This window comes from Sphaeramia orbicularis, chromosome 16 (genome assembly GCF_902148855.1).
Source record: "Sphaeramia orbicularis chromosome 16, fSphaOr1.1, whole genome shotgun sequence".
Lineage (NCBI taxonomy): Eukaryota > Metazoa > Chordata > Actinopteri > Kurtiformes > Apogonidae > Sphaeramia > Sphaeramia orbicularis.
The window spans coordinates 36,559,996-36,584,873 of NC_043972.1; the positions used below are offsets into that span (position 1 = coordinate 36,559,996).

The 24,878-nt window shown below is 40.1% G+C and overlaps 2 protein-coding genes across 5 annotated transcripts in view; both read left to right on the forward strand.

Annotated features, from left to right (window-relative positions):
* Positions 1-1,135, forward strand: part of lpcat3 (lysophosphatidylcholine acyltransferase 3) — a 15,396-nt gene extending 14,261 nt beyond the window's left edge. For both annotated transcript variants that reach the window (XM_030157233.1, XM_030157234.1), the window contains exon 13: positions 1-1,135. This exon is cut by the window's left edge and continues 387 nt beyond it. The gene's annotated coding sequence lies outside the window, so the exon portion shown is untranslated.
* A 367-nt stretch (positions 1,136-1,502) lies between these two features.
* Positions 1,503-24,863, forward strand: clstn3 (calsyntenin 3). 3 transcript variants are annotated; one of them, XM_030157230.1, is made up of 19 exons: positions 1,503-1,832; positions 2,828-2,894; positions 5,707-5,829; positions 7,105-7,315; positions 8,522-8,730; positions 9,794-9,943; positions 10,287-10,472; positions 10,608-10,895; positions 12,182-12,294; positions 13,757-13,916; positions 14,765-14,824; positions 14,960-15,108; positions 16,562-16,710; positions 18,389-18,615; positions 18,756-18,917; positions 19,629-19,774; positions 20,123-20,258; positions 22,603-22,787; positions 22,873-24,863. In XM_030157230.1, the coding sequence occupies exons 2-19, from the start codon at positions 2,828-2,830 to the stop codon at positions 23,020-23,022; spliced, it is 2,871 nt and encodes a 956-aa protein (XP_030013090.1). In that variant the 5' UTR covers positions 1,503-1,832; the 3' UTR covers positions 23,023-24,863. The 3 variants fall into 3 exon arrangements, with proteins under 3 accessions (XP_030013090.1, XP_030013091.1, XP_030013092.1); XM_030157231.1 differs by having other exon boundaries at positions 14,765-14,812; XM_030157232.1 differs by lacking the exon at positions 2,828-2,894.
* The last annotated feature ends 15 nt before the right edge of the window (positions 24,864-24,878 follow it).

Genomic DNA, 24,878 nt, shown 5'->3' on the forward strand with positions numbered 1-24,878 from the left:
GCTCAGATACAGTATGATGTTATGTTCTTTTTTTGTTTCATGTCTAGCGCCCATATTTAGCAGAAGCAAGCCTTCACGGGAAGTTTAAGCACAGTGCCAGTGTTATTTGGCATCTTCTGATGTAATAATACAACATGCGTACAGCTTTCTGCATAAGAGAGACTGACTGCTGCTCTGACAGATAATAATAATCAGGGGGGTTGTGTTTCTTTTTTTTTTTTTTCTGGCTGCCAGTGGTTATACAAGCACTGTAAATCACACACTGTACACACTAACACCCAACTCAAAATGGCCTTGTATTAATGAATGTTTTTAACAGTACATCTGTTTGGTTTTAATTTGATTTGTGATGGAAAAACAGACTTTATTTTATAGAATTTTAACAGGTTTTTGAGGAAAATAACATTTTGTAGCTTTGGATAAGAATTCTGAATGGTTCTGCATTGCCCTCCTGCCTTTCCTTGTTCACATATGATGTTAAGTTCATGTTTTTTGCCATATATCCTACTGTTTATGTCTGCACCGCTCTCCAGACTGCCCTGCACAGATGTGAAAGTGAATCATTTCTGAAGCGTGGAGCTGTACTCCCCGCCTTCATACACTGCCCAACCGTACAGCTACTATTGTGTATTCTTCAGTTTCATCACTCACATCCCCATACATAAGAGGCATAAGCTGTTTCATTTTCAACTGGAAGCAAAAGAAACACAAATTGATGAAAAGTTGACTAAAATGTGTTGAATTATCATGTTTTACCTATGGCCTGTTGAGTTTTTAACAGCAGGTGGAAATTTGAAGTGTGTGATGCTGAGGCATGCCACTACACCGTGGTGATGCATATTTTGTGTTATTATTTTGAGCTGGATTGACTGATTCGTGGCATGATGGGGGAAGGCCCAGTATGGCTGACATTTCAAATACACATGGAGAGGATGAATCTATCTCACTGTAGCAACAGCTCAGAGTTTAGTAATATTTATATATGATGTGGTGATTATTATTAATTGGTATGATGCTTTCAAGAGACTACTTTTGCCTTATTCCTACCAAATGTAAAGAAAAACAGAAAACTTGGGTGGGTGGGGAGTGATTTTTGAATACAGTTTTATAATGTTCATTAAAATGCTGCATTTGAGGACTGTGTCTGTGGTTTGTTTTGGGTGTGTTAGTGTGGGTGTCCCATTGGCTTCATGACTCTGACAGGGCCAGAAAGGGGTGACATGACGTCATTTTGCAGTCTGGTTATGGGAGGCTTCATCTGTGAGAAATGAAGGAATTAATATTGTGAGAAATATAGAGAGGCAGCTAAGTGTGTCACTCACAAAAACACGCCCCGGAGCTGAAAAGCAGTGAGATGAAGAGCTGTAGCTGCTGGGGTCTGAGTCACTGTGAATGTGCGTTCAACAGCAAAAAACAGCCAGAGCAGCAGTCTGCTGGTTCAGGGCTGGTGGGGGCCGGAGAGATAGAGATAGAGAGGGAGAAGGACGCAGTGTGGGCGGGTTAAGAAACGTCGAGAGGGAGGGGACGCCAGCGTAACATTCCCACCGTTTTTTTTTTCCCTTCCCCTATTTCCTTACCGTACAACCGAAAAAAACAAGGGCATCCATCGCTCCCCGAATCCTCCTCACACCACATCACCGACTCTAACATCCGGGGTGAGATCTATCCAGTCCCTTTTTTTATTTACCTCCCCTGGGTTGTACGGATTTGATCCTTTCATCCACCTGCCTGCGGGGGTTTGCTGAGCCGAGCCGAGCGGCAGGGGCGTGAGAGGCGGATGCTGCGAGCGTAGAGACGGGGTACCAACCAGGAGCATCACCGCACTCACCACGGTAATGTCACATCGGCACGTTTCATGCTTCGGCTTAACCTTCATTTCTGCGACATGTCTTTTCCTGATTCCGGTCGCAGATCGGGGTCTGGATGTGATCGTAGGGGCTGGTCATGGAGCTGTGCCTGCTTATGTGTGTCAATACCAGCCTGTAATGTAAAGCGGATGATTACTGTCGCATAGCATGTTCCTGCTCCTCAGTGTTATCTGTAGCTGCCCGAGCAACCTGTGAACAGATGGAGTCTCATGTTGCAGATTTAAAAAAAAAATAAAAAATTAACCTCCTGTATGTTCTGTACTCTGTGAAGGACTGCAGCAAAGGAGGAAATATTGAGTCTTGTTATGTCAATGAGCTGAAAATCCCCAAGGACTCATTTTTCAGTTGTGGCTCCTGCCACAAGACAGCAGCAGATTCATTTTTGCCTCCTGAAAGCCACAATTAAAACATGGGAAAACACCCACACATCCACCTGCAAAATGTATTCTAGTGCCACACACATCCAGCTACACACATGACCAGGTATGTGCATGCTTTTACAGGCTGTTTAAGGCTGTCTAACTGCAAGCGTATCAGTCAGATTTTGAGAATTGCATTAGAAAATCAGCATACAGCGTAACTGGGGGACATGGATCCAGTCCTAATTACTGGTTCATTCAGGCCAATTGAAATCCTGTTTGAACTCGTATTACTAACACTCTTATTTACCCACCAGCAGACCTGACACACATGACACCTTAGTGGCAGTTTTCCTACAAAAATACAGCCATGTAAAAAAAAGAAGATGTCTGTCTGTGCACCATCTGGAAAGGCCTGATTTCGGTTACTGTCTCTCTCTTTCTCTCTGTTTTGTTACTGTACCTGTCTGTTCTTGTGCTGATCATTTGTTGATGCATGATGTACTGTATTCCTCCCCTCCCCATTCCCTCCGATGCCCCCCCACCCCACCCCACCCTGTTGCCCCCTCTCTCTGCCTCTCCTTTCCTTTCCTCCTTCAGATGGACAGAATGAATTTTCTCTCCTTCCTCCTCCTTTGCTTGACTTCGGTTGCCAATGGCAACAAAGGTCAGTTCCTCATCTGTTTGATGGTTAATTGTGAAGTGTTGAGATAATGGTTAGCATTGCCATGGGAGCACACAAACCCATGGAGGCACTCGGACCATGGCTGTCTAGCCCTGATATGCTTCTTATGACTTTACGTTAACCCTTATATGTGTTATATTAGACTCTCCATCACACAGTGTGAGTTCCCTCATTGTGTAAACTGTGCATTATTACATTATTATACATTGTGTGTTTTGTGATGACCCATTGTGCATGTGCCTGCTTCACCAATGCTGTGACTCTGAAGATGATAAATCTGTTTCCTCCTGTGCAGCAGTTTTATCATTCTGGGTAACCATGACTCTCATTCAATATCTTTGTTCCAGTGATTATCATGCTGAAGAAAAGGCAAATGAGACAGACAGTGTGAGGGGAGGAAGTCAGAGAAGGAGGTAGAGGGGGAGAGAGTATTGCAGGGAAGACGAGGAGATTGAAGGAGCGATGGAGTGTCAGAGAGACGAGGGAAACGTTAGGGGAGACAGAGGAGGAGGAGAAGAAGCAGTGACAGGAGAGGACGTGGCCGAAAAGATGCAGACACAGACCGATAGGGAGGGAGGAGGAGGAGGTGGTGGTATGTGAGATCAGGTGACACAAGAAGGGGAAAAGGAAAAATGTGAGATCCCGGATCATCTGAGTGTTTGTGTATGAGAGAAAGAAGGAAAGAGAGAGAGACAGATGAAGTGGGTGAGTTTTGTGGAGAGATAGAGTGACACAGAGAGGAAGAGAGCCAGGAGAGACAGACAGAGATGGAATGGGATGCCTCTCAATCTGTAATCCCGGATGTAATCCACAGGCTTGATGCTCAGATTAATGCTATATAGCAGGCGAGGGAGAGAGGGAGGGAGAGGGAGGAGATCAGCTGATGGGTCTGGGGAAACAGAGGAGGAGTCGATGTCAGGTAGGACCTTGAGAGGAGAGGATGAATATCTTTGATAGGGCTGGGTATTGAACCTCAGGACTTTTTTGGCACAAAACAAAATTTGTCTCACACACATACACACACATACACACACACACACACACACACACACACACACACACACACACACACACTTTCTGGCGTAGAGAAACTTCACATGGCCTGATTTAGACTCTATAGAAATGCATTGGCTGTTTTAGACTGTTATACTCATACAAATCAGACAATCTGACAACCATTTTAGCTATTTTGTCAGGTCAATAAATAATTTCTAGAGCAAAAACAATGGTAGAGGTGGGAGATCTTTTAACATAGTGATATTGTATTACAAACGTTACAATATTTGTAGAGGTGTGGATTTTCAACTCAGTCATTTGAAGGTACTGTGACATTTCAGAATGAAAGTCAGCTTTATTGTCAGTTTTGCCCTATGTACAGCACATATAGAAGAAATTGCATAACTGTAAGGCCCATAGTGCTAAAAGTAGTTTAAAAAAAAGATCATAGTTATAAACATAGACTATAACAATAAATAACAAGGCGCTGAAGAGACAAAAAAAACTTAACTTCAGCCATCTCACAGAATAAAGTGACAACAGTAAAGTGACAATATTTGATGCACTTTAATTTATTGCATCCTCAGTTTTTTGCATTGCTGCACAGGTCTACTTTTATATTATTTAGTACAAGCAATCAGTCCCCTTTCCTTTGCTTTCTAAAGTCAGACTACATAACTAATTACATAATGAACAGCTGTGTCTTTGCAATACGTACCTCAGCTTATAAACATTGTAAAAACAGTACATAAGTGCATATGCAGGTAGAATATTCATATTCAGCGGCCCCATGATTTTATCACAATGGAAAGTGTGTGTGGTGGAGTCAAAAGGATTGAAAGTAGAAAGTATAAATTCAAGCAAAATACAACTTCTTTCAAATTGCATCAGTGCATGGTACTTGAGAGAATGAAAATACTTTTCCACCGCTGAGAAAAACATATTTCCATTGCTCTGAAACATTTTGTAACAAGCGGTGCGCTGGTGTTTGTGCCAACCCTCAGGTATCATCATATCAGCGCTATAATCGAAACATTTCAAGCGATACCCAGCCCTGCTTTGAAGTGTCAGAAGTTTGATCAGGTTCGAAATCAGCCGCATTTTTCTTCTCCTCAGTCTCCTTCCACAGACAAGATGGCAAAATTTGTTCCAGTCAGCTTTTCTGGAAAATTCACTGTGAAGACAACAAAGCAACTGCTAAACACAAGTCGAACCCCTCAGTGTTAGAGATTGAGGACAACAGAGGGAAGGCACGGCGGCTTTTGTTTTGCTCTTTGCTGAAGTGTAAAATCGTCATCCTTCTGGCTCATTAACTTGGCCTTTGATCATTCAGCACAGAACATTCAGCACGGGGATGAATAATTAATTCGCAATTAAAGGTTACATTCACAGCAAACCTCAGGCATTTGATTTTGACTCAACTGTTTTTTAGTACATTACTGCGCGGCACATGTGGCAAGGCCAGCCGTGCTGATTGATACGAGCAATATACCTCTCTGTGTGTGATAAGGTGAAATCTGACTGGCTTTAATTATACTGCCAACTAGCAGGATGAGAGTATGGCTTGAAGTGAACAAGGGAAGGGGGTCGAGTCTGTTTGAAGGAAAATCTGTGGGGCTGTGAATGTGATTAAATTGTCTTTGTGATCACACACATGCATACGTTGTGCATTTTTACACTCATGCACACTCTCACCATGCCCTTGCTCATAATGGAGTGTTAAAAATAGACACGTTGGTTCCCTCTAATTGCTCCATTTAACCCAAAGCCTCTTCGGTCTCTTTTCTGTGCCGTTCAGCCAATAAGCACAAGCCATGGATCGAGACAGAGTACCAGGGGATTGTCATGGAGAACGACAACACCGTGCTGCTCAATCCCCCACTTTTTGCCTTGGACAAAGATGCTCCACTACACTACGCTGGTAACACAATAAACAGCATGGTAGACTATAGGATGGGTGGACTAGCCAGAAATGCTCTCAAACATGTGGACTATGCCAGGAATTTGCTCGAACATCCACAGGACGGGCTTCTGTAAAAAATAGGTCGAATCGAACACTTGCCAAGCCAGAGTCAGAATGATGTTCTCTGATTTTTGCACACAGGATGATACTGCAACTGTGTGTCCAATTTGAAGCTATGGTTTATTAATGTGGACTTTTAATAGTAAATATGAAGCTGACTTTTCAGAGCTATCAGCCTGCTGCCACTGCCAACAGAATTTCCCAATAGACTGTCTAAATATTAAAAGCAATGTATTCAGTCACAGACTCCACTATTTATAGACCATCATAGTGTAATTCAACCTTTGATTGCAGGAGCAGTCAGCAGTGCTCTCCTCTGCAGCTTTGCTGGAATAGGGTTATCGTGTTTGCACTTGGAGAAAATAACCATGTTCAGTAAAATTATAACAGCAAAAGTAGAATTACTCAGGGACTCCCTGAAATTTGTTTGGCCCATGTCGAAAAAATAAGAAGAAAATTAACTGTTTGAGCAAAACCCTCCTACTCTACCACTAACATCAGACTCAAACTCAGTATTTCTCTGAAACAAGTGCACTTTATTTTATTCCTCTGATCATAGGTTCTGTAATAATAAGTGCTGTTTTAAGCAGTCTCACAAATATAAGTGTGCACTTGTCACATAAGCAGATATAAAGCTGGAGGATGTGGCCAAAAATTGATAAATAAAAAAAAACCTAGTTATTATTAATCAGTTAGTTTCTTCAGTAATTTTTTAACTCAATTTCAAATACAGCAATTTATTACTTTCTTAACATTAAATTTTTAGTAAATTGTATATTTAGGGAGTGTTGTTTTTTAGCTGCATAAAAAGATATGTATCTTTCATTGTTTTCTAAAGTTCTTTTGCATGTGTGGTTAATTGATAAGTGAGAATATTATTGAGACATGAGTCTAAAACAAAACACAAGTATGTATAGTTAAGATTGATGATAAATATTTGATTTTACTTTTCATTCCAGCATCTGGTTGTCCATTTGGTTGATTTTTTTTTTTTTTAGAATTCTGGTTTTATTTCACTGTTTTTGTAACAGCAGGACAGTATTGTTTTATATATTATAAATTTGATCCGAGTCAATTTTATGTGTGATTTGATATGGTTGATGTGGTTGTTATGTTTCACTGGAGTGGTTCTCCAGTGTATTTTCTGTCCTCATTCCATCTCCCTCCCCCCAGGTGAGATCTGTGGCTTCCGGGTCCATAACGGCCCCCTGGGTTCGGGTTCGGTCCAGTTTGAAGCGGTGGTTCTGGATCGCTCCACTGGCGAGGGTCTGGTCCGGTCCAAGGAACCGCTGGACTGTGAGAGCCAGCGGGAGCACAGCTTCACCATCCAGGCGTACGACTGTGGAGAGGGACCGGATGGAGTCAACAGCAAGAAATCACACAAGTTTGTGCACTCGGCTACTACTTTATATGCTGTGGATAACTGAGGACTTTACATTAATTATACAAAGAAATTCAGCCTTTGGGTTTGCATTTGGGTTTATTTTTCATCAAGATTTCGTTTTGATGATGGGAGAGTCTGACCACTGTATTAAGGCTTCTCCATCACATCCCAGAGATTTTCAGTGGGGTTTAGGTCTGGACTCTATGATCCAATCCATGTGTGAAAATGATGTTTCATGGTCCTGAACCAATCTTTCACAATTTGATCCTGATTAATCCTTACATTGTCATCTTGGAATATATTTGTCATTAGCGAAGAAAAAAAATCCACTGATGTTCAGACCTGGTCATTCAGTATATTCAGGTAGTCATGTGACCTAATTTTATGGACACATAATGATACGAAACCAAGACCTGACCAACTGAACCAACTCCAGATCATCACACTGCCCCCGCAGGCTTGTACTGTAGGCACTAGCCATGATGGGTTATCACTTCATCTGCCTTTCTTCTCACCTTGATGCGTCCATCTCTCTGGAGCACGGCCAATCTGGACTCATTAGACCACATGACCTTTTTCCAGTCTGATCTTTATTTTCTTCATCAAATTAATGATTGTTTAAGAAATGAGTAGCTGCTCACTGCATCATTTGGGGTTAAAGAACTTTCTTTCCAGCTGAAACATGCAGGACAGCATACAACAAGACCTATTCATCTGTTTACTCCATACAATGCACCTATGCTTTTATAATGTATTTATTTTATTTTATTTAACCTTTATTTAACCAGGTAAGTTAGTTGAGAACGGGTTCTCATTTACAACAATGACCTAGCCAAGAAGCAGCACACCCACTTCGATCATTTCTTCACTTCTTGTCATATTTTGTACTCTGCACTATATGTGTATTGTGTATTAAAAGGAAGTTTATCTTCACCACCGTCACCAGTCACAAGTGTTTGCTCCTGGAGATTTGTGTTGGGTTCTGTAAATTGGCTCAAGAGTCTGGGTTCGATCAACTGTATATGTAAAGTGTCGTGAGATCACTTTTGTTATGATTTGGTGCTATATAAACACAATTTGACTGATTGATTGTAATGCCTGCGCACTGTTAATATCCAGCCAATTTCATGTCCTTTTGTTAATATTCCTCTCTTTCTCTTTGTTGTGTTTTCCTCCCTGACTCGTCCCTCCTCTTCCTCCTCTCAGGGCCACCGTACATGTTCGTGTGAACGATGTCAATGAGTTCTCCCCTGTGTTTGTTGAGCGTCGCTACGAGGCGTCGGTCCCTGAAGGCCGTCTGTTTGACCGAATCGTGCGCGTGGAGGCTCTAGATGCCGACTGTTCCCCGCAGTACAGCCAGATCTGCTTCTATGACATCATCACTCCCAATGTGCCCTTTGCTATTGACAACGATGGTGAGTTGTATTAAAGATGAGGTAAATCAAAAGCTGCTGGTAGCATAAACACATTAATTTCCTTGCAGTGTTTTACTGTCTGTCTGCTCTGAACGGCCTTTGTTGCGGATGGATTTGATCAATTCAGTATTAGTTCTGACTCCAGATGTCCTCAATACATGAAAAACAAACAGACATATTGATGTTTCGGTAGTGACAGAGTGAAAAGAATCGCAGGTACTTTATTCCTCTGGCAGGTAGATACCAAAATATATTAAAATAGACTGTGTGGGTGGAGAAGTGTTCTTTCTGTGCTCACATAGAGCAGCAGCTGTTCATTGTAATACAGCATTACCTCCTGTTTGTCGTTGTTGCATTCAGTGACTGGTTTTGTAGGAGATCAATTATGGACATTTTGTAATGTGACACAGCAGGCTGAGCAGGACTAAAAGACCCTGTTTTTTAGCATGACTCTGCAGATTTGTGTGAGACTACTTGGAGGGTTTTGCAGAGGAGCAGCAGCTTCTTTTATTTTTTTTTTGGGTCAGACTGGTACAGCAGCACAGAGACCTTTTGTTCCAACCTTGTACAGATGCTGTAGGCTTGTCATTGTCTATTTTATTTTCACCTTATTCTTTTCTGTTGCTCTCACTCTGTCTTTCATCCATCTGTTTTCCCTTCTCCCCACGTAACAGCATCCTCTTTCTTACCTGTTGTTTGTCAGCTGACATGTGGAGTGCCGTCAGTCTATCACAGATACTTGGTGTTACATTTATCTCATAAAACATGAAATCCCTTCAGCTTTTATTCTCTTCCCTGCAATTTATCTCATCTGTTTTTGCCTTTCTATTTCTGTTCCTGAATAGAGCCACTAGAATACAGTATAATGACTGTGTACTGTATGAGCAGAGATGGAAGGGATTCATCAATGTGTTTATTTGTGTCAGGCTTTCAATTACACAAGCTTGTTGTTGATGACTAATCCTTCAGTCTCTATTTCTGTTTCCCTTTTATTCTTTGTTTCATTTTTTTTGTATTTCTTCCTTTCTTTGTCTGTCTCTCCCCCTTGCTTTCCGTTTCCTAGGTAACATCAAAAATACAGAGCCATTGGATTCGAAGCGTCAGCGCATTCACACCTTCTGGGTAACCGCTTTCGACTGTGGCAAGAACCGCGCTCAAGCTGACGCCCAGGTTGTCGTCACGGTCAAGCCATCCTGCAAACCTGGCTGGATTGGTAATCAATGCTGCAAACTGCTCTGTTTCTGTCTGGCTTGTCAGAGAGTAGAGATGTGTTTTAGTCGTAATTAGTAGTATCGGTTGCATTGGAGCGCACGTTTTGGATGGAAACTATCACTTTGGATTGGATTGTGCGTGGGCTGCTGCTCAGATGAATCACCTTTGCATGTTTATATTAAAAGCAGTTTTAAAAAAGAAGTGTCAGTGAAGCTAAGTAATATCAAGGGACTAATGTTAAATAAACTGAGATAGTATATTTATAGAATCAGACATACAGTACTACTACAGCTACACTAATCTGGGAATGACACATCTTACATCAGCCTGCTTTGATTTTTCAGGATGGACTAAACGTGTAGAATACACACCTGGGTCAGGCAGCATCCCCCTGTTCCCCAGCCTGCATTTGGAGACCTGTGAAGAGACAGTGTGGAACATCCAGGCCACCGTAGAGCTCCAAACAGGCCACATCGGGAAGGGATGTGACAGGGACAGCTACTCTGACAGATCTGTGCGCCGACTGTGTGGTGTGTTCTGCGTTACCTCAAAAAATATGCATGTAAATCAGAGGCCTGACTCATGTTCTCACAATGCTGTCTCACCTGCTGTTTTCTTTCTTTCTTTCTTTCTTTCTTTCTTTCTTTCTTTCTTTCTTTCTCCAGGTGCTGTGAGGGGTGAAGTGGACCTCCTCCCACCTCCATCTCCTGCAGCCAACTGGACCTCAGCACTACCCACACTCCCCTCCTCTGATTCATCTCTGGTCTTCTCTTTCAACGGGTCCAACCACGTCGCTGTGGTGCCTGATGCAGTTGTGTCTGCGTTATCAGGGGACCATTTCACTCTACAGCTGTGGATGCGAAGAGGTGGAGCCAACATCCAACCTGCGACCACTCAGACTAGAGGAAATCGGAAGGAGGAAGAGACTATTGTTTGCAGCACTGTCAAAAATGGTGCGTTATATCTACCAGTCGTGGAATTAATTTGTAAATTAACTTTTTTTCACATCGTAAGTGAGAAGACTTTTTTTTAAACTTAGTTTTTATTAGATTTTCTTTTTTATCAGTACAATATAATGTATACATTTAAATACGATTCAGTACATTTCTTTTCCTTTTTCTCAGCTGTATGTGTATTTTTACAACCCTCCATTGGCGATATAGGATGGAAATTAAAGAAAATAATAATAATCAGAGCAAATAAATAGATAATGTCCACTCCAGAATATAAGGTTATAAGTATAATTCCTAGTCTGAGGCAGGATGACAGCATTTTGATATAAAACAGGAGGTTTTGTATCACTAATAAATATTATTGGAGCAATAAAGGTGGCATAGGTTCCCATCTTTTAGTGAAGGTGGCTTTCTGAAGCCCTAGTGAGAATGTGATCTGCTCCATCTGATAAATATCCCAGACTTTTTTAATCCATGTGTTGTATGAAGGAGGTTCTGGTTTAGAAGGCTCTTTTCTAAAAGGCTTTTTAGATGCATCCGTAGTCTCCTCTAATAGTTGTAGTTGTTGTTATGTAGTATGGTTCTGTATAGGATCACAGGGTTATATAGCACCTTTAATGGGTCTATATAGTATGATATGACAAAGCTGTTATAAAGCATTTTAATGGTTCTATAGACAACATTTGTCATATACTGCTATATGGCTATTCTACTTGTAATGCCTCTATTTAGAACCTAAAATCTGCATAATGGTGCTATATATAGCAGCTCTGTTGGTTCTATATAACCCCTTGATGCAAGGATAGTGTGCGCTAAGGTTCTTGTATTTTCAACTGTTTTTCCAATTGTCCGGAGAGTGCATATAGAGTGACCTCTTACTGAGACAATATCATTTCAAATGGCCAGATCTGCAGGGAAAAGCTGAAAAAGCGAATAAATAAAATTGTTTATAGATGCTCCTGCTCTCGAGACATGCACTTAACCTCCAGCTGCTCCACTTGAGCAGCCAAGTGGACCGCAGAAGAAAAGCAAAACACTCCAATTGTGCCAGGTGTAATATTGTGTGTATCATCATCATTTCAGCTCTGACTTTTGCAGGGACATTTCTAAAAAGGAGTGTATTCAACAAACTTGAAATCACAGATTGGTTCGCAGAGTGTTCAAAATCACCTCATTGCAGTGTTTCACTTGTTTTTGTGTTCTGTAACATAAAAAAGCTTTGACAGCATCACACTGACCTGCCAATTATATTGTTTTCTTCTGCTTTCTCTCCGTCTGTTATACAGATGACTCCTTCTCCCACTACTCCCTCTCCGTCCACGGCTGCCGCCTCTCTCTCTTCTACTGGCCTGACGTCTCAGCCGCACGGCCTGTCAAGTTCCTCTGGAAACTGGAGCAGGTACTGAGGGAACCGCAACAGCTAGGCTTTGATGTTCTCCCTTGCACTGTTCTTTAGTATTTGTACCTTAAAAAAAAGTCACAGGAATTAAGGGATGCATTGGAAGGTTACATAGGGTCCATCAATCAGAACACAGGGAAAAGAAAATAAGGATTGAGGATGATTATGTGGCAGTGTTGCATACCTCAGCTGTGGGTGGGTGGGGGATGTTTTGACTGAAGCCAGTGGTCCCAGACAGATTGAAGTAGCATGGATTAAAGGACACTGAGCCGATACAGACAAGATTTGTTAAATCCTTCTGTCTGAATCACGATATCTTATTACTCTGGTCTCTCCTTTTCGCTCCGCAGTCTTCATAATTCCTCTTTATTTCCTGTCAACAGAAAAAAAGCTTTTTTAAACTATAAGAGATAGGCTGACTAATCTGCACCAGTATTTTATAAACTATCAGTATCAGCAGAACTTGGCTTTGAGAGTGGCCAAAAATGAGGAATTTCAATTATTGACTTTGGCAGAAAAAACAGCTCAAAATATAATAGATTCTTGACACTTAATTCAATGCTAAGTTACACATTTATATATTTATATGCAATATTTAGGTATTTATGACTTTGACTTTGATTTTTTTCTTCAATAGTTATCCAGTTTAATAAAGTCATAGATTTATTGGAGCAGAAGGGTGACATTGGCCCGCCCTCAGCTTTTTCTAGCAGAACTATTGCTAATGTATCAACTATACTATATTTGAGAAAACTACATTTCCAGATCTTATCAACTAAGACGATGTAAACTCTCATCATGCAGCATATCCAGATTAAATTATGCAAAAAGACAATGTCTGTGTTATGTATTTTCATGACTTTGACTCATTTGTCACCTGTTAATAGCAGCACATCCCATGAATCAGGGATTCTCAAATCTTTTCAGCGTCAGCCCCAGTTGTGAAATTTTGTATCTCCCCAGGACACAGACTTTAAAAAAACTACCTTATATATTGCTATAACTGATTCTTTTCCACCAAAAAAATGTTCTATCATGTTTTCAGACTAGATTCAGGAAAAGAGCCTGTGCAACATCTGAGCTGAACAGACAGTCACAGCAAGAAACAATGTTCTTCTATTTGAATTAAGGAAATAAATTCACATATCTTGGCATTGTTGTGTATTTTATTCTATCAGTTGACAGCACTTTTAATTTACATAAATCTCTAAATTAAGATAAACATTAACTATTTCACTAGAGTGAAATATTTTATGTGAATATACTTTATAAATAAATCAAACTGAGCTCTGTACTTGAGTTACTTGGTGAAAGACTGCACTCAGTCAAACAGTATATGTATATCTTTATAGCTTTTATTGTGAAAAGTAACAGCAATAAGAAGTGGTGGATCTGCACTCGTACTGACCAGTAAGCATGATCTGCTTTTGTTCTGACTGACTTTGTTATCTCTGTTCCGCAGGTGTGTGACAGCGAATGGCATCACCTCTCTCTCAGTGTCCAGTTCCCTTCTGTGACCCTGTACGTCGATGGTGTGACCTTTGACCCAGCCCTCATCCATGACAACGGAGCCATTCCAAACCCTGCCCCCCGCCAGAGGATGTTCATTGGTGCCTGCTGGGGTAAGGCTCTAAGATTTACACTCTTTTTTTTTTTTCTTCTTCTTCTTCTTTTTTTTTTTTTTTTTTTTTGCAGAGGTGCAATGAATTCCCAGCTGACACATACTGTATTTCATTCCAGCATAATGACGGATTTTTGGCAGAAATGTATGCAAATAGAAAAAAGGGAATCAGATTTTTTTTTTTTTTTGCATGAATACTGTGTGCACCAAATGTGCACTTATCTTGGTCTTGCATTCCTCAGTCACAGAAAAGTCATTTAAATCACACTTCTCAGCCACACACCAAAGATAGCAATCTGCCATTTTTCAATAAGCAACAGCAACTTACCGACCCTCATAAAGCATCTGAAAACAATCTGCTGAGACATTTCTCCCCTCGCCTTTTCACTCCCTCATTTCACTCAGTTATAATTTGGTTGATGCATTTTGTCTTAGGGCTAATAATATAACTGACATATCAATTATTCAGGGCAGCACAACAACAAGAGGGCCAGACAGCTATCCGCCAGTTGCTCCCGTACTGCTGGTTAAAATGGGAAACTCAGGCTGCCAATTAGCAGCAAGATGCACACATACACAAATCTTACACCCTCATCCACAGTGGAAGTCGCTCCGCTTCCTGCTGGATAATGAGGAGATGGTGCATTTTTGAATAGCGTCTCCCATTTTCTCACTTGGATTTTCTCACTTGTGCTTTTCTGTGTTACTTGTTTCCTGTCAGTGTTTAGGTCTATCATTTCTTCATTCTTTGTCTTTTCCTATTGATATACACAGCAGTGTTTCTTCTTCCGAGCCTCATTGTTTTCTCTTTTTCTATGCCCTTTCGCCCCTTGCTGGTTTTCCCCGTAGAGCCAGAAGAGGAACAGAAGGAGATACTAAATAACACCATCCCAGAGGGTAAAGACTCAGGTGACCTCATTGTTTTCACGCTGTCGTCAGCATGCAGCGGCGCAGGCAGCTATTTTGTTGTGTATATTATCTATGTGCATATCAAACTGACTTTGGTACAATATTTGCTTACGCTGGATTATTTCTGATCTTTAGTAAAGTATATAGGTGGTTACCATGGCCTGTTGTCGGGGGTGACGGTGCGTCCTGGCAGCGTGGAGCCTCACAGTGTGGTGGAGTGTCTGTATGCCTGCAGGGAGGGTCTGGACTTTGGAGACCTGGAGACTCTGGGCTCTGGAATGAAGGTAATGCACAAGAGAAGGATGTGATCTCATACAGTACTGTGCAAAAGTCCTAGTCCAACATTACATTTGTTGGTTTAGTAAAGTTCTAATCACCACACGTATTCATTTCTCAGTTTCTGTATTATGCTACAATCTGGATATATATGGGAAGTATGTACAGCAGGAAAAAACTAAAGTTTCAGGGACAAGCTGCTTCTATAAACCAAAGACATAGTATGGAGTGTGACCTCCCTTTGCATTTAATATGTCTTTAACCCTTTACTTCAGATAATGTGTGATTTATTCTTAAATTTTCTAATGATTTATACCAGGTTTCATTCAACACGTCAGATATTTATAATTGATGTGTTGCTTCTTTTCATGGGGTCAGGGGTCACAATAAATAGTGACTTTAACCTTTATAACCCTTTTAGTTCAGTTTTTTATGTGTCTTTTAAGGCTCTGTGCATATTTCTGCATTTTCTTGTTGTGTGAAGAAAAGAGAATGAGAAATAAACATGCATTCTCATTTCAAACCTGCAAAAGTAGGTATGTTAGGCCACCTCTAGCTTTGTTATTTTTGTTATTTATTTTAATTTTAAAAATATTTTTGTAATTTTTTTGTTGTTTTATTTTTGTGTACACATTAAACACACATTCTAATTGTCTTTCTTTGGTGATCCAGAGAAATACACATGTTTAGTTGTCACTTTGTAATCTTACAATTTACATTCATGGTGGCATTAAGGTGTTTTTTTAAAGTTAAAGCTTCAATAATTAGCATTTTATTAGCATCATTGGGCAAACATTTTACAGTACCCCTGATAATATAATGTAAGTCAACTTCCACACCTCCTCTTGGCTCTGTTTTCAGGCTTCATGACTCTAGGCCATGAATGTAAGGGTTGTTATAAGAACAGGTGATTGACAGCTATAATGACCTGAAAAACCTGATGGCATGACAGTTAATGGTGCTGTCTTATCTTCCTATACAGTCTATGTTTAGGACGGACAGAATTTCTGCCTAGTGAAGCTTCAAGGGACTTTTAACTTTAATATTTAATTAATTGTAGACAATGTGACACTTATCAGAATGGATGTGAACATACACTTTGCCTGCTTTGTTTGCATGTTTCATTTGTCTGTGTGTCTGTACATTTATTGTATGTGTGCACATTTATGTCTGTTGTAATTTAAGATGCCTTGTACACAACAAAATGTGTTTACATTGTTGGATGTGATCTTATCCTCCTCTAGAGGTGGCTCATGTCATTAGATCTTTACGTATTTGGAGCTTTAATTTTTCCGTCTGTGTGTTGTACAATGGATTAACTCCATACAGAGCACTTATCCTTTATTTTTTTGTACTTATGTTTTTTTATTTTACAGGCTCTGCATCCTTTCTGTCCTGAGTCCTGCTGCCCTAGTTCTTTTTTATGTAAATTAATGAGATTTTTGGGCTTTGACCTCACAGGTTCATGTGAACCCCAGCCAGTCGGTCCTAGTGTTGGAGGGCGATGATATCGAGAGCTTCAACCGTGCTGTACAACAGGTCACCTACCGAAACTCTCTACGCTTCGCCACCCCTGGAGTCCGGCCTCTCAAACTAACCACCTCACTCAGGTACAAAACACCACCAACGCACTTACAGCTGGAAACAACCATAATGATCTGATCTGATGCAGTACATAAAACACAGTTGTACTACATTAACCTCAAACAGCAAGTGATTTTCACAAAATATGGTGAAACTGCAGGAGTATTCACTTGTAGATTAAATTCATATGGCCTCCCTCAAAACAAAACATTTATTTCCTGATTTTTCTAAAGTAAAGAGCTAACTGAAGTAATAAAAGACCCTGAAATGTTCACATCACACAATACTTCACAACTGATACAAAACAGTTTAACAGTTAAGCGCTTGTCTGAGATGTGATTTCCCCTTTAAAAGTGTGTGAAGTCTCCCTGTCCCTGTGCTGCTGCTGCCATCCACTCCTTCGACACTGAACTCATCAAACATGGACCTTGCCTTTGCACAGATAAGGGTTTGTGTAGCATGAAAGAATGATTATACAAAGAATAACTCAAAGAAGGAGATAACAGGGAATATCTTATCTCTCCATTCATTCTGACACAGAGTAACTTTTGCTTTGACAGAAAAACTGTCAGTGACGGATTTATTCTGCCTGATGTAAAAATAATCTGAAGGATTATTGGATTATTAGATAAAATAAATGGCCTTTCAAACTTGGCATTTCAAACACTCAAACGCAAAATCTTCCAGACGCAAATAGTTTTTCCAAATAGCCAAAATTATATGCATGTGCATTTTTATGACTGCAAAAAACACACTTTTAATTCTAGGCTCGCCCACTGAATTAGACTATTCTCCTCATTTGTATGATCCTGCTCTGAATCACCTCAAAGAAAATGCACTGAAAAACTCTGTTTGCGGGTCAGCGCTCAACCATGCTTAACAACTGCGAGCTGGCTCTCTGGCTTTAGCAGTCACTTTTAGTTGATGAAATATTAATTCACTTTGGGAAGTACAGTCCAGTACATACGGTATTGGTGCTATATTGTGTATTTACAGTGAAACTACCAGACTGATGAGAAAACAGATGTCTTCAAAATCTGTTACTTTCTGTTGTTTTAATTACATGTTTAAAAGATTAAATCAATTACCAGGCCACAAGTTTGGAGGTTTTTTACCCCTGACTGGTTTTAAGATCCCAATGCTTCAAGGTCATGTTTTTTTTCTTGGTTTCTGTTCAAGTGTGTGTGTTTTTTTCAGCATGTTTTATTCCATGTGTGAAGATTAGACTGATTTGAGGCCAGGAGTTACCCAGATGGCTGAACAGCAGGCCCTTCTGGAGAGGCCGATAGAAGCAGCTGCTCACTCAGATAGTGGAAATGTAACACACACACAGACCGTGCGAACGTGCACTTTTCTTAATCCCCTTTCAAATACGATGCTAAATTATAGTGCAGTTGAATAAATATATGTAAGCAGCCTGTCATCAATCTGATTTGCTCTCCCTTTTTATGGCAGGAAAATTAAATTTGTAACAGCAGAGTTAGTGTGGTCTGACATTTGCTATTTTCAGTGTCTCAGCAGACCAAAGTTAACCACAGTCATGGTGGAACTAGATTAAGGCAACATTGCACTGGATTTGGACATTTTTTGTTCCAAATATTTCAATCATGCCAACTTCACTGGGTTGTTTTGTTGTTGTGCAAACTGCATTTATCACATACAGTCCTTCAAATCTCACTTTGCTGACTTCTTTCCTCCTTCCAGATGTTTCAATGAGGAGAGCTGTCTGTCCCTGAAGCAGCTGGAAGGCTACCTGGTGGTCCTCCAGCCCGATGCCCCTCAGATCTCTCTGTCTGGAGTCGGTCCTCACCTGGCTCGTCCTGCTCCCGAGTTCGAAGGCCCCCGAGGCGTCCCGCTTTTCCCCGAGCTTCGGATTGTCTGTTCCCTCTCTCACGCTGTCAACACAGCTGCACAGGGGATGGAGGGAGGAGGTGAGTCACACAGTAAACAACTCAGATTTACTGGGAGTTAATTGACAGGTTGTTATTTGTTTGCCATTATTGTTATTGCCATCAGGGTTTCTTCAAGTCGAATAATTATGTTGTTATTAACCTTCTGTCTGTGCTCTCAGCTCTGATGTCAGATGCAGTGGCTCACACTCTGGACGGCTGTGAGGTGCAGCCGCTGGGGGAGGAGCTAAACCCAGAGCGAGAGGAGCTTCTGGTGGACATGGATGTTGTACGTGAGCGGGGACTGGAGATCATTAACACCACTGCTTATATTGCCATCACAGGTAGATATATGCATAGAGGCTGTTTACATTTTCATCTTTTGTCCTTTTGTTTTTTGCATTTTTATCTGCATTGCAATATGAGTCTGCATAGTTGAGCACATTGTAAAAGCCTTCCTGAGACACAATGAATAAAACAAGAAAAATGATTCTAGTCAAATACATGATGCATCACACTCAGTAAGTGGAGTCCCCAACCGTAGGAAGAATGATTAGAGCCATTTGTTTTTTAATGGTTATTTTATGTTTTTTATACAGTTTTATATTGTCTTGCAAAAATATGGAACTGGCAATATGAGCACTATTACATTTAATTTAGTTGCAAATGTAATTTCTGTGATACAGCGTTGCTTATATAATGTCTGTTCCTTCTAGTTTAGAAAGTTGGATGTTTGCTTTATAGTTTTATTCACTTTAAAAGGGTTTTAGTTTGGTGGAAACTGCAAATTTATTTTTTGCAAGTCACATCCTCATCTCTATATAGGACAGCGTTATCTTGTATTATTCTTCGTTGGTTGTTTTCCCCTTTTTAAAAATCTTCTCATTCTTGATAAAGTTCAATAAATGCAGACAGATTCCCATCAAACTAAGAGTCATCCATCCTATAAACCCACACCCAGCTGTCAAGTAGATATAAACTTCTTGTCACTCCTCTTTGCAGTCAGCGTCTGAGTATTGACTTCCTGTTTTCTTTGTGTTCTGCGTTCCCTTCAGGTGCAGAATCCATCTCTGTGTACGAGGACGTCCTTCGTTCAGTTCGCTACAGACTCGCCAAAGGCTCTGCCCGCTTCGAGAGGCGGTTCCGCCTGTCCTGCTCTGAGATGAATGGCAGATATACAAGCAATGAATTGACTCTGGAGGTGGGGAGAAACATCATTCACATATGATAAACATCCTTCAAAATGGTGTTGTAACATTGCGGAAATTATTTTATCATTGTTTGATCAACAGAAAATTCACAGCCAAGTATTTTATGCATTAAAAAGTTACAAAATTAATGAAGAACTTTTTTTGATAAGGTATTTTGTTACATCGCATTGGAATTTATGTCACAAATTAAATCATTTGAGCGACTCCAAATGCTGATCTATGAATTCATATCAAACATATTAATTAGTTACAGCTCTGTTACTGTAAAAGCCTCATTGCTGTTAAGGTGATGCTTTTTATTTCTCTTCTTTCACGTTTAACTCTCTGTCATCTTGCAGGTGAACTTCCTCCACTCTCTGGACAGTTTATACCACCCATCCCACCTTCTCGCCTCCCAGCAGCAGTTCCTCCATCCATCCCACCATGCCGGGGAGTTGAGTGGACACACTCTGCCTAATCCACACCGCAACTCAGGTGACATTTGACGCCTATTCTGCTCTCTTTCTGACTTTTACCCACACACAAGGCAGTAACTGAACAATGGTTTGATACACTAACTTTAGCTTCATACCAGGATCAAAGTGATTATAGATTATCAGGTTAACTTTGAGTGGTTAGTTCAAGGAATTGCAATATTATGACTACTTAGATTTAGATTATTTACAAAAAATTATCAGTACTTGGTGAACTTGTTGAGGACTATTTTCAGATGTGGATTAATAGTATAGTCTCCAAGTGAGTTACTGCAGCAGGATGGTGCATGTGGGAGTGAGCCGGAATAAAACTGTCCTCATGTTAACGAAGGAGCATTTCACCAAGAGCAACTGAGTGGGTCATGTGGTTTTGTAAAACAATGGAAGTCTATTCCTGCCCTCCAGTACCCACACTGCCATGCTGTTTAGCAAGACAGAAAAAGATTTAGTATGTCCCAAAACATAGGATGACAAATGGAACATGTCAAAAATACCAGGACATCCTACTACATCCACTCACATTTTACAGTATCCAACCATTCCTACCCACAATCCTCTGTGCAGAAGATGGGGTAGTATGGCCCAAATGTATGCATACTGTATTTAACATTACATACTTTGTAAGAGCATCAGCAGCATATATTAAAACAAAAAAAAGAAAAAGAAACAAAAGAAGTGATGTGATTTGGATGGCAGCCTGTTACTGGGAAATAACATTTTGCAACATTTCTCAGTATTAGAGCTATAAAGATTAATCGATTAGTTGTCAATAGAGTAACAAAGACCATGTTATAATATGTGTTAAAGGTTTTTTGAATAACGGGTATTAACCCTTAAAGACCTACAACTTCCAAATAAATTTTCTCTACAAGTAGTCTTCCCTAATTCATCATGGTGTTATCTTCAGCATTTTCCATTTTTTAGATAGTTTTTCAATATTTAATCGTACTAATCATGTAGCTCAGAGCAAATTCAAAGGTTATCAAAACACATGTCAAAATAGAGAAACCTGAAGAAGAAAAAGTCACTTTTTAGGCAAAATATGTCATTAACTGAAAATTAAACCAAGTGTCTACAACCAATTGCCATTTTATCAAACTACATGGGTTTTGTTGGTGAATCAGTGCTGCAGAACATGATGGTGGTTCCATGTTCACTATGGAGCCTCTGAAAGTCCAAATGGGCCATCTTTAATGCTGCTAAAAGCCAAGAAACTGTATTTTACCCGAATTATTTAATGTATTGACAGGATTAATTATAACACATTTTACATCATTAGATACTACCAGTTTCTGGCAGCTGTTTAGATCTTTTAGGCTTAAGGGCTAAAGAACAGAGGGATGAATGGTTGAGGGGGAAGAGGGACAAACAGAAGACAAAGGGGTTAGACATACCAACAGAGGGAGGCACAGTTTCATTGATGAATTCCATTGCCAGCTTTTCTCAGAATAAAATCAATCTTCTGTAATTCCAGTTTCTTAAGTTTGACTATCTCCTGGTTTTTCCTCCTTTATGGCGGTGAGCTGAATATCTCTGTGTTGTGGACCAATAAAGACATTTGCAGACGTCAACTTCTGACTTTAGGAAACACTGACTGACATTTTTCACTATTTTCTGACATTTTATAAACCAAACTGTAGGAATTTAATGAATTAAGTCTTGCCTGACAGCCCATCATCTCGCTCTCTCTGTGCTTCCATGCCGTGAATAATAAAAAAAAAAATCCACTTGAGCATCCACAGCATCATTTTCGGATGTTTACTGAACTCAGGGACCGTGAATAAAAAGCAATCAAAATTTTGACTTTAACCTAATAAACAAACAAAGGGAGATAAGGAAAGGTCAAAAACTTGTGTAGCTTCAGTCATGTCAGTTCTGCACCCAATTATATGACCATCTTATTTAGAATGTCCCAAAGACCATATATCATTACCAAGAAATAATAGCTCATTCCCATACACAGAAATAATACAATTTTTCATACATTCATGTTCATGGCTGACGCAGGGATAGAACCCAGGAGGTGACAGTGCTGACCACTACACCACCGTGACCATACATCTAAATACTATACCATTTTCAGAGGGTCAAAATTCACAAGACAACATAGATAAACTGTAAATAAATCTAATGGATGAAGTTTGTTTACACAAGCAAGTAATCAATTATTTAAGACAATAATCAATCATGAAAAAATAGTTATGACTTACTGCCCTGTTCAGTTGGATACATGTTCATGGGAACTGAACAATAAAGGAAATCTAAAGAGAGAAGATCATCACATTTACCCTTGAGTCAGTGTTATTTAAATCAAACTGTACTGTATCTTCATGTCATTTTTAAAGTGGTTCCAGGAGCAGCCACCGTCATCATAATGGTGTGTGTGGGCTTCCTGGTTGTTATGGTGATCCTTGGTGTTTTCCGAATCCGCTCTATCCACCGCCGAGGTGAAGGTTCCAGGGGCGGGGCTAAAGAGGGTAGTAACCAATGGGATGACTCGGCCCTCACCATAATAGTCAACCCCATGGAGGTAAAAACCACACCAGTTAATGAAGTGAATTATCACCTCTGTTTGTTTGGATTTTTTTTCATCTGTGAATGCTTCCTTTCTGCAGTCTTACGAGTCCCGCATGGGCATCTCTGCTGACACGGAGGGAGAGGGGGAGGAGGATGAGGAGGTAGCAGAGTCACCTGATGATGCGAGTGACGACCAGCGAATCATCATCAAGAAGGAGGGGAGAGACAGCAACGCCCGTCGCTACTGAGACACATGTATCTCTGCACCAGTTCTCATGGAAACCACAAACCGGCTCGCCAGTCACACACTCCAACACTTTTAATATCAACGACTGCTGACACCACTATTATAAGGAATGTATGCTTACAAACACGACGCACAGCACAGTCACTGTAATACTCTACGCCATATGTGACCTATAGCCAACAATGGGCTCTTGTTCTCCACCTTAATGTTCAATGGCACAATGTATACAGTTAATGTAACTTAACCACATGAGCAAAACCCACCAAAATTGTATGTGGTGCACCACTTCTGAATCACAAGATGGTAATGTGTCTGTATAGTGTAATGCTGGTTGAATGAGACTGATTTTTTTTTTTTTTTTTTAAAGATTGTATTCTATCTTTTGTTATTAGAATGAAATCCATACAATACTGGAACAACAAGTCGGCCTTGAATTGATCTGTAGGCACAAACCATCATCTCAACACTCCTCCAGACTCCTGTAGACTGACTCACGAAGTCTGTGCACAAGCTCTTTTCTCACTCTTTGCATCCTCTCTCGACACATTCCTCGACCACTGTAACCCGCAGAGTGAAGGCAGTGAGGTCAGACATTACAGCTGGTCACTCTCTGACTTATAAAAAACATATATATATCCAAGCTGGCAGATATTTTTCTTTTTACATTCTGGTACTGTAAAGCTTCAGTGCCTGAATGCTTTTTGTCTGACGCGGATGATAACAGCGACTATAGAAGATAAACCCACCCTTGACATAAATCAGTGCTTCAGTGAAATTACAGTGTAAGTCTCGACAAAATTGGAATCTTCGCAAAGGTTGTGCTTATGCCACTCAATGAAAACGTTTCATCATTTACAATAAACCTGACCTCTGACCCCCACCTCACAGTGACCGCCAGAATGTCTCTAAATGACTCTCACTGCACTGTTTCACTCACTGCACACTCCTCTTACAATTACTGCAAGATGACACATGCAAACACATATGAACACACACACATATTCCATACTGCTACCCCTGCTGTTTCCAGAATGTCAGCTCAGCTTGGGCAGTTTTGATTGTATTGATTGTAATGAATTTTATGTACATACAATGATGAATATTATGATATTATTGTTATTACTATTATTATTGCAGCCAATCTTTCTCTTTTTCTGCACATTTTGAGAGGGAGCAGGTTATGATTTTATAATTGTTTTCCATCTGAGTAATCACTGTTACAGCATCAGAAAACAGTATAATAATAATATTAATAATAATAGTAGTAGTGATAAGGATGATAATCCCTGGCTTGATGAGTGTCACTTAATTTATGTGTAATATTGTTGTAATTTAAGAAATTGTCAATATCTGAATCACAGAATAAGGAGGGCACATTGTTGTGATACCTAGATAAGTCTCACTCATTTCATCTTTCACCAGGTTGATATTTTCACATCTGAGAACTAAGCATTTTTTTTATGTTTCTGTTTTCTCTCCACGTCATAACTTCATTTTAAAGAATGTACAACTGTGTGCTTCTCCTCACCCTCCGTCCCCCCGGCCGCCTCCCTGCCTTCACCTCTCCCTCACTTTCCCTCTGTGTCTCTTGCTGTTTGTCTGTGTAGCCTATCAATGTGCAGTGCTAAACCTGTCAGTAAATAAAGCCTGTTGTTTTTGAGTGTGATGTTAAGAAGGAATAAACATTGCATTGATTAATAACTTATATTATTACTATGTTACTATTGGAACATTACCTGTAATTATTGATACGACAATGACATGGATTATGCTGACTAATTGTTATTGAGAACTGTCAGAAAACATTACAAAATTCATAATAAAAACACTATATGACGTCTCCATGAGAAGACTTTA

Bases quoted from the DNA above. Each gene is read 5' to 3' on its own strand.
- clstn3 (XM_030157230.1), top strand. From the start codon at position 2,828: ATGGACAGAATGAATTTTCTCTCCTTCCTCCTCCTTTGCTTGACTTCG. The intron at 8,731-9,793 runs GTGAGTTGTATT...TCCGTTTCCTAG, and splicing joins CTTTGCTATTGACAACGATG to GTAACATCAAAAATACAGAG. The intron at 14,825-14,959 runs GTGACCTCATTG...TCTGATCTTTAG, and splicing joins CCCAGAGGGTAAAGACTCAG to TAAAGTATATAGGTGGTTAC.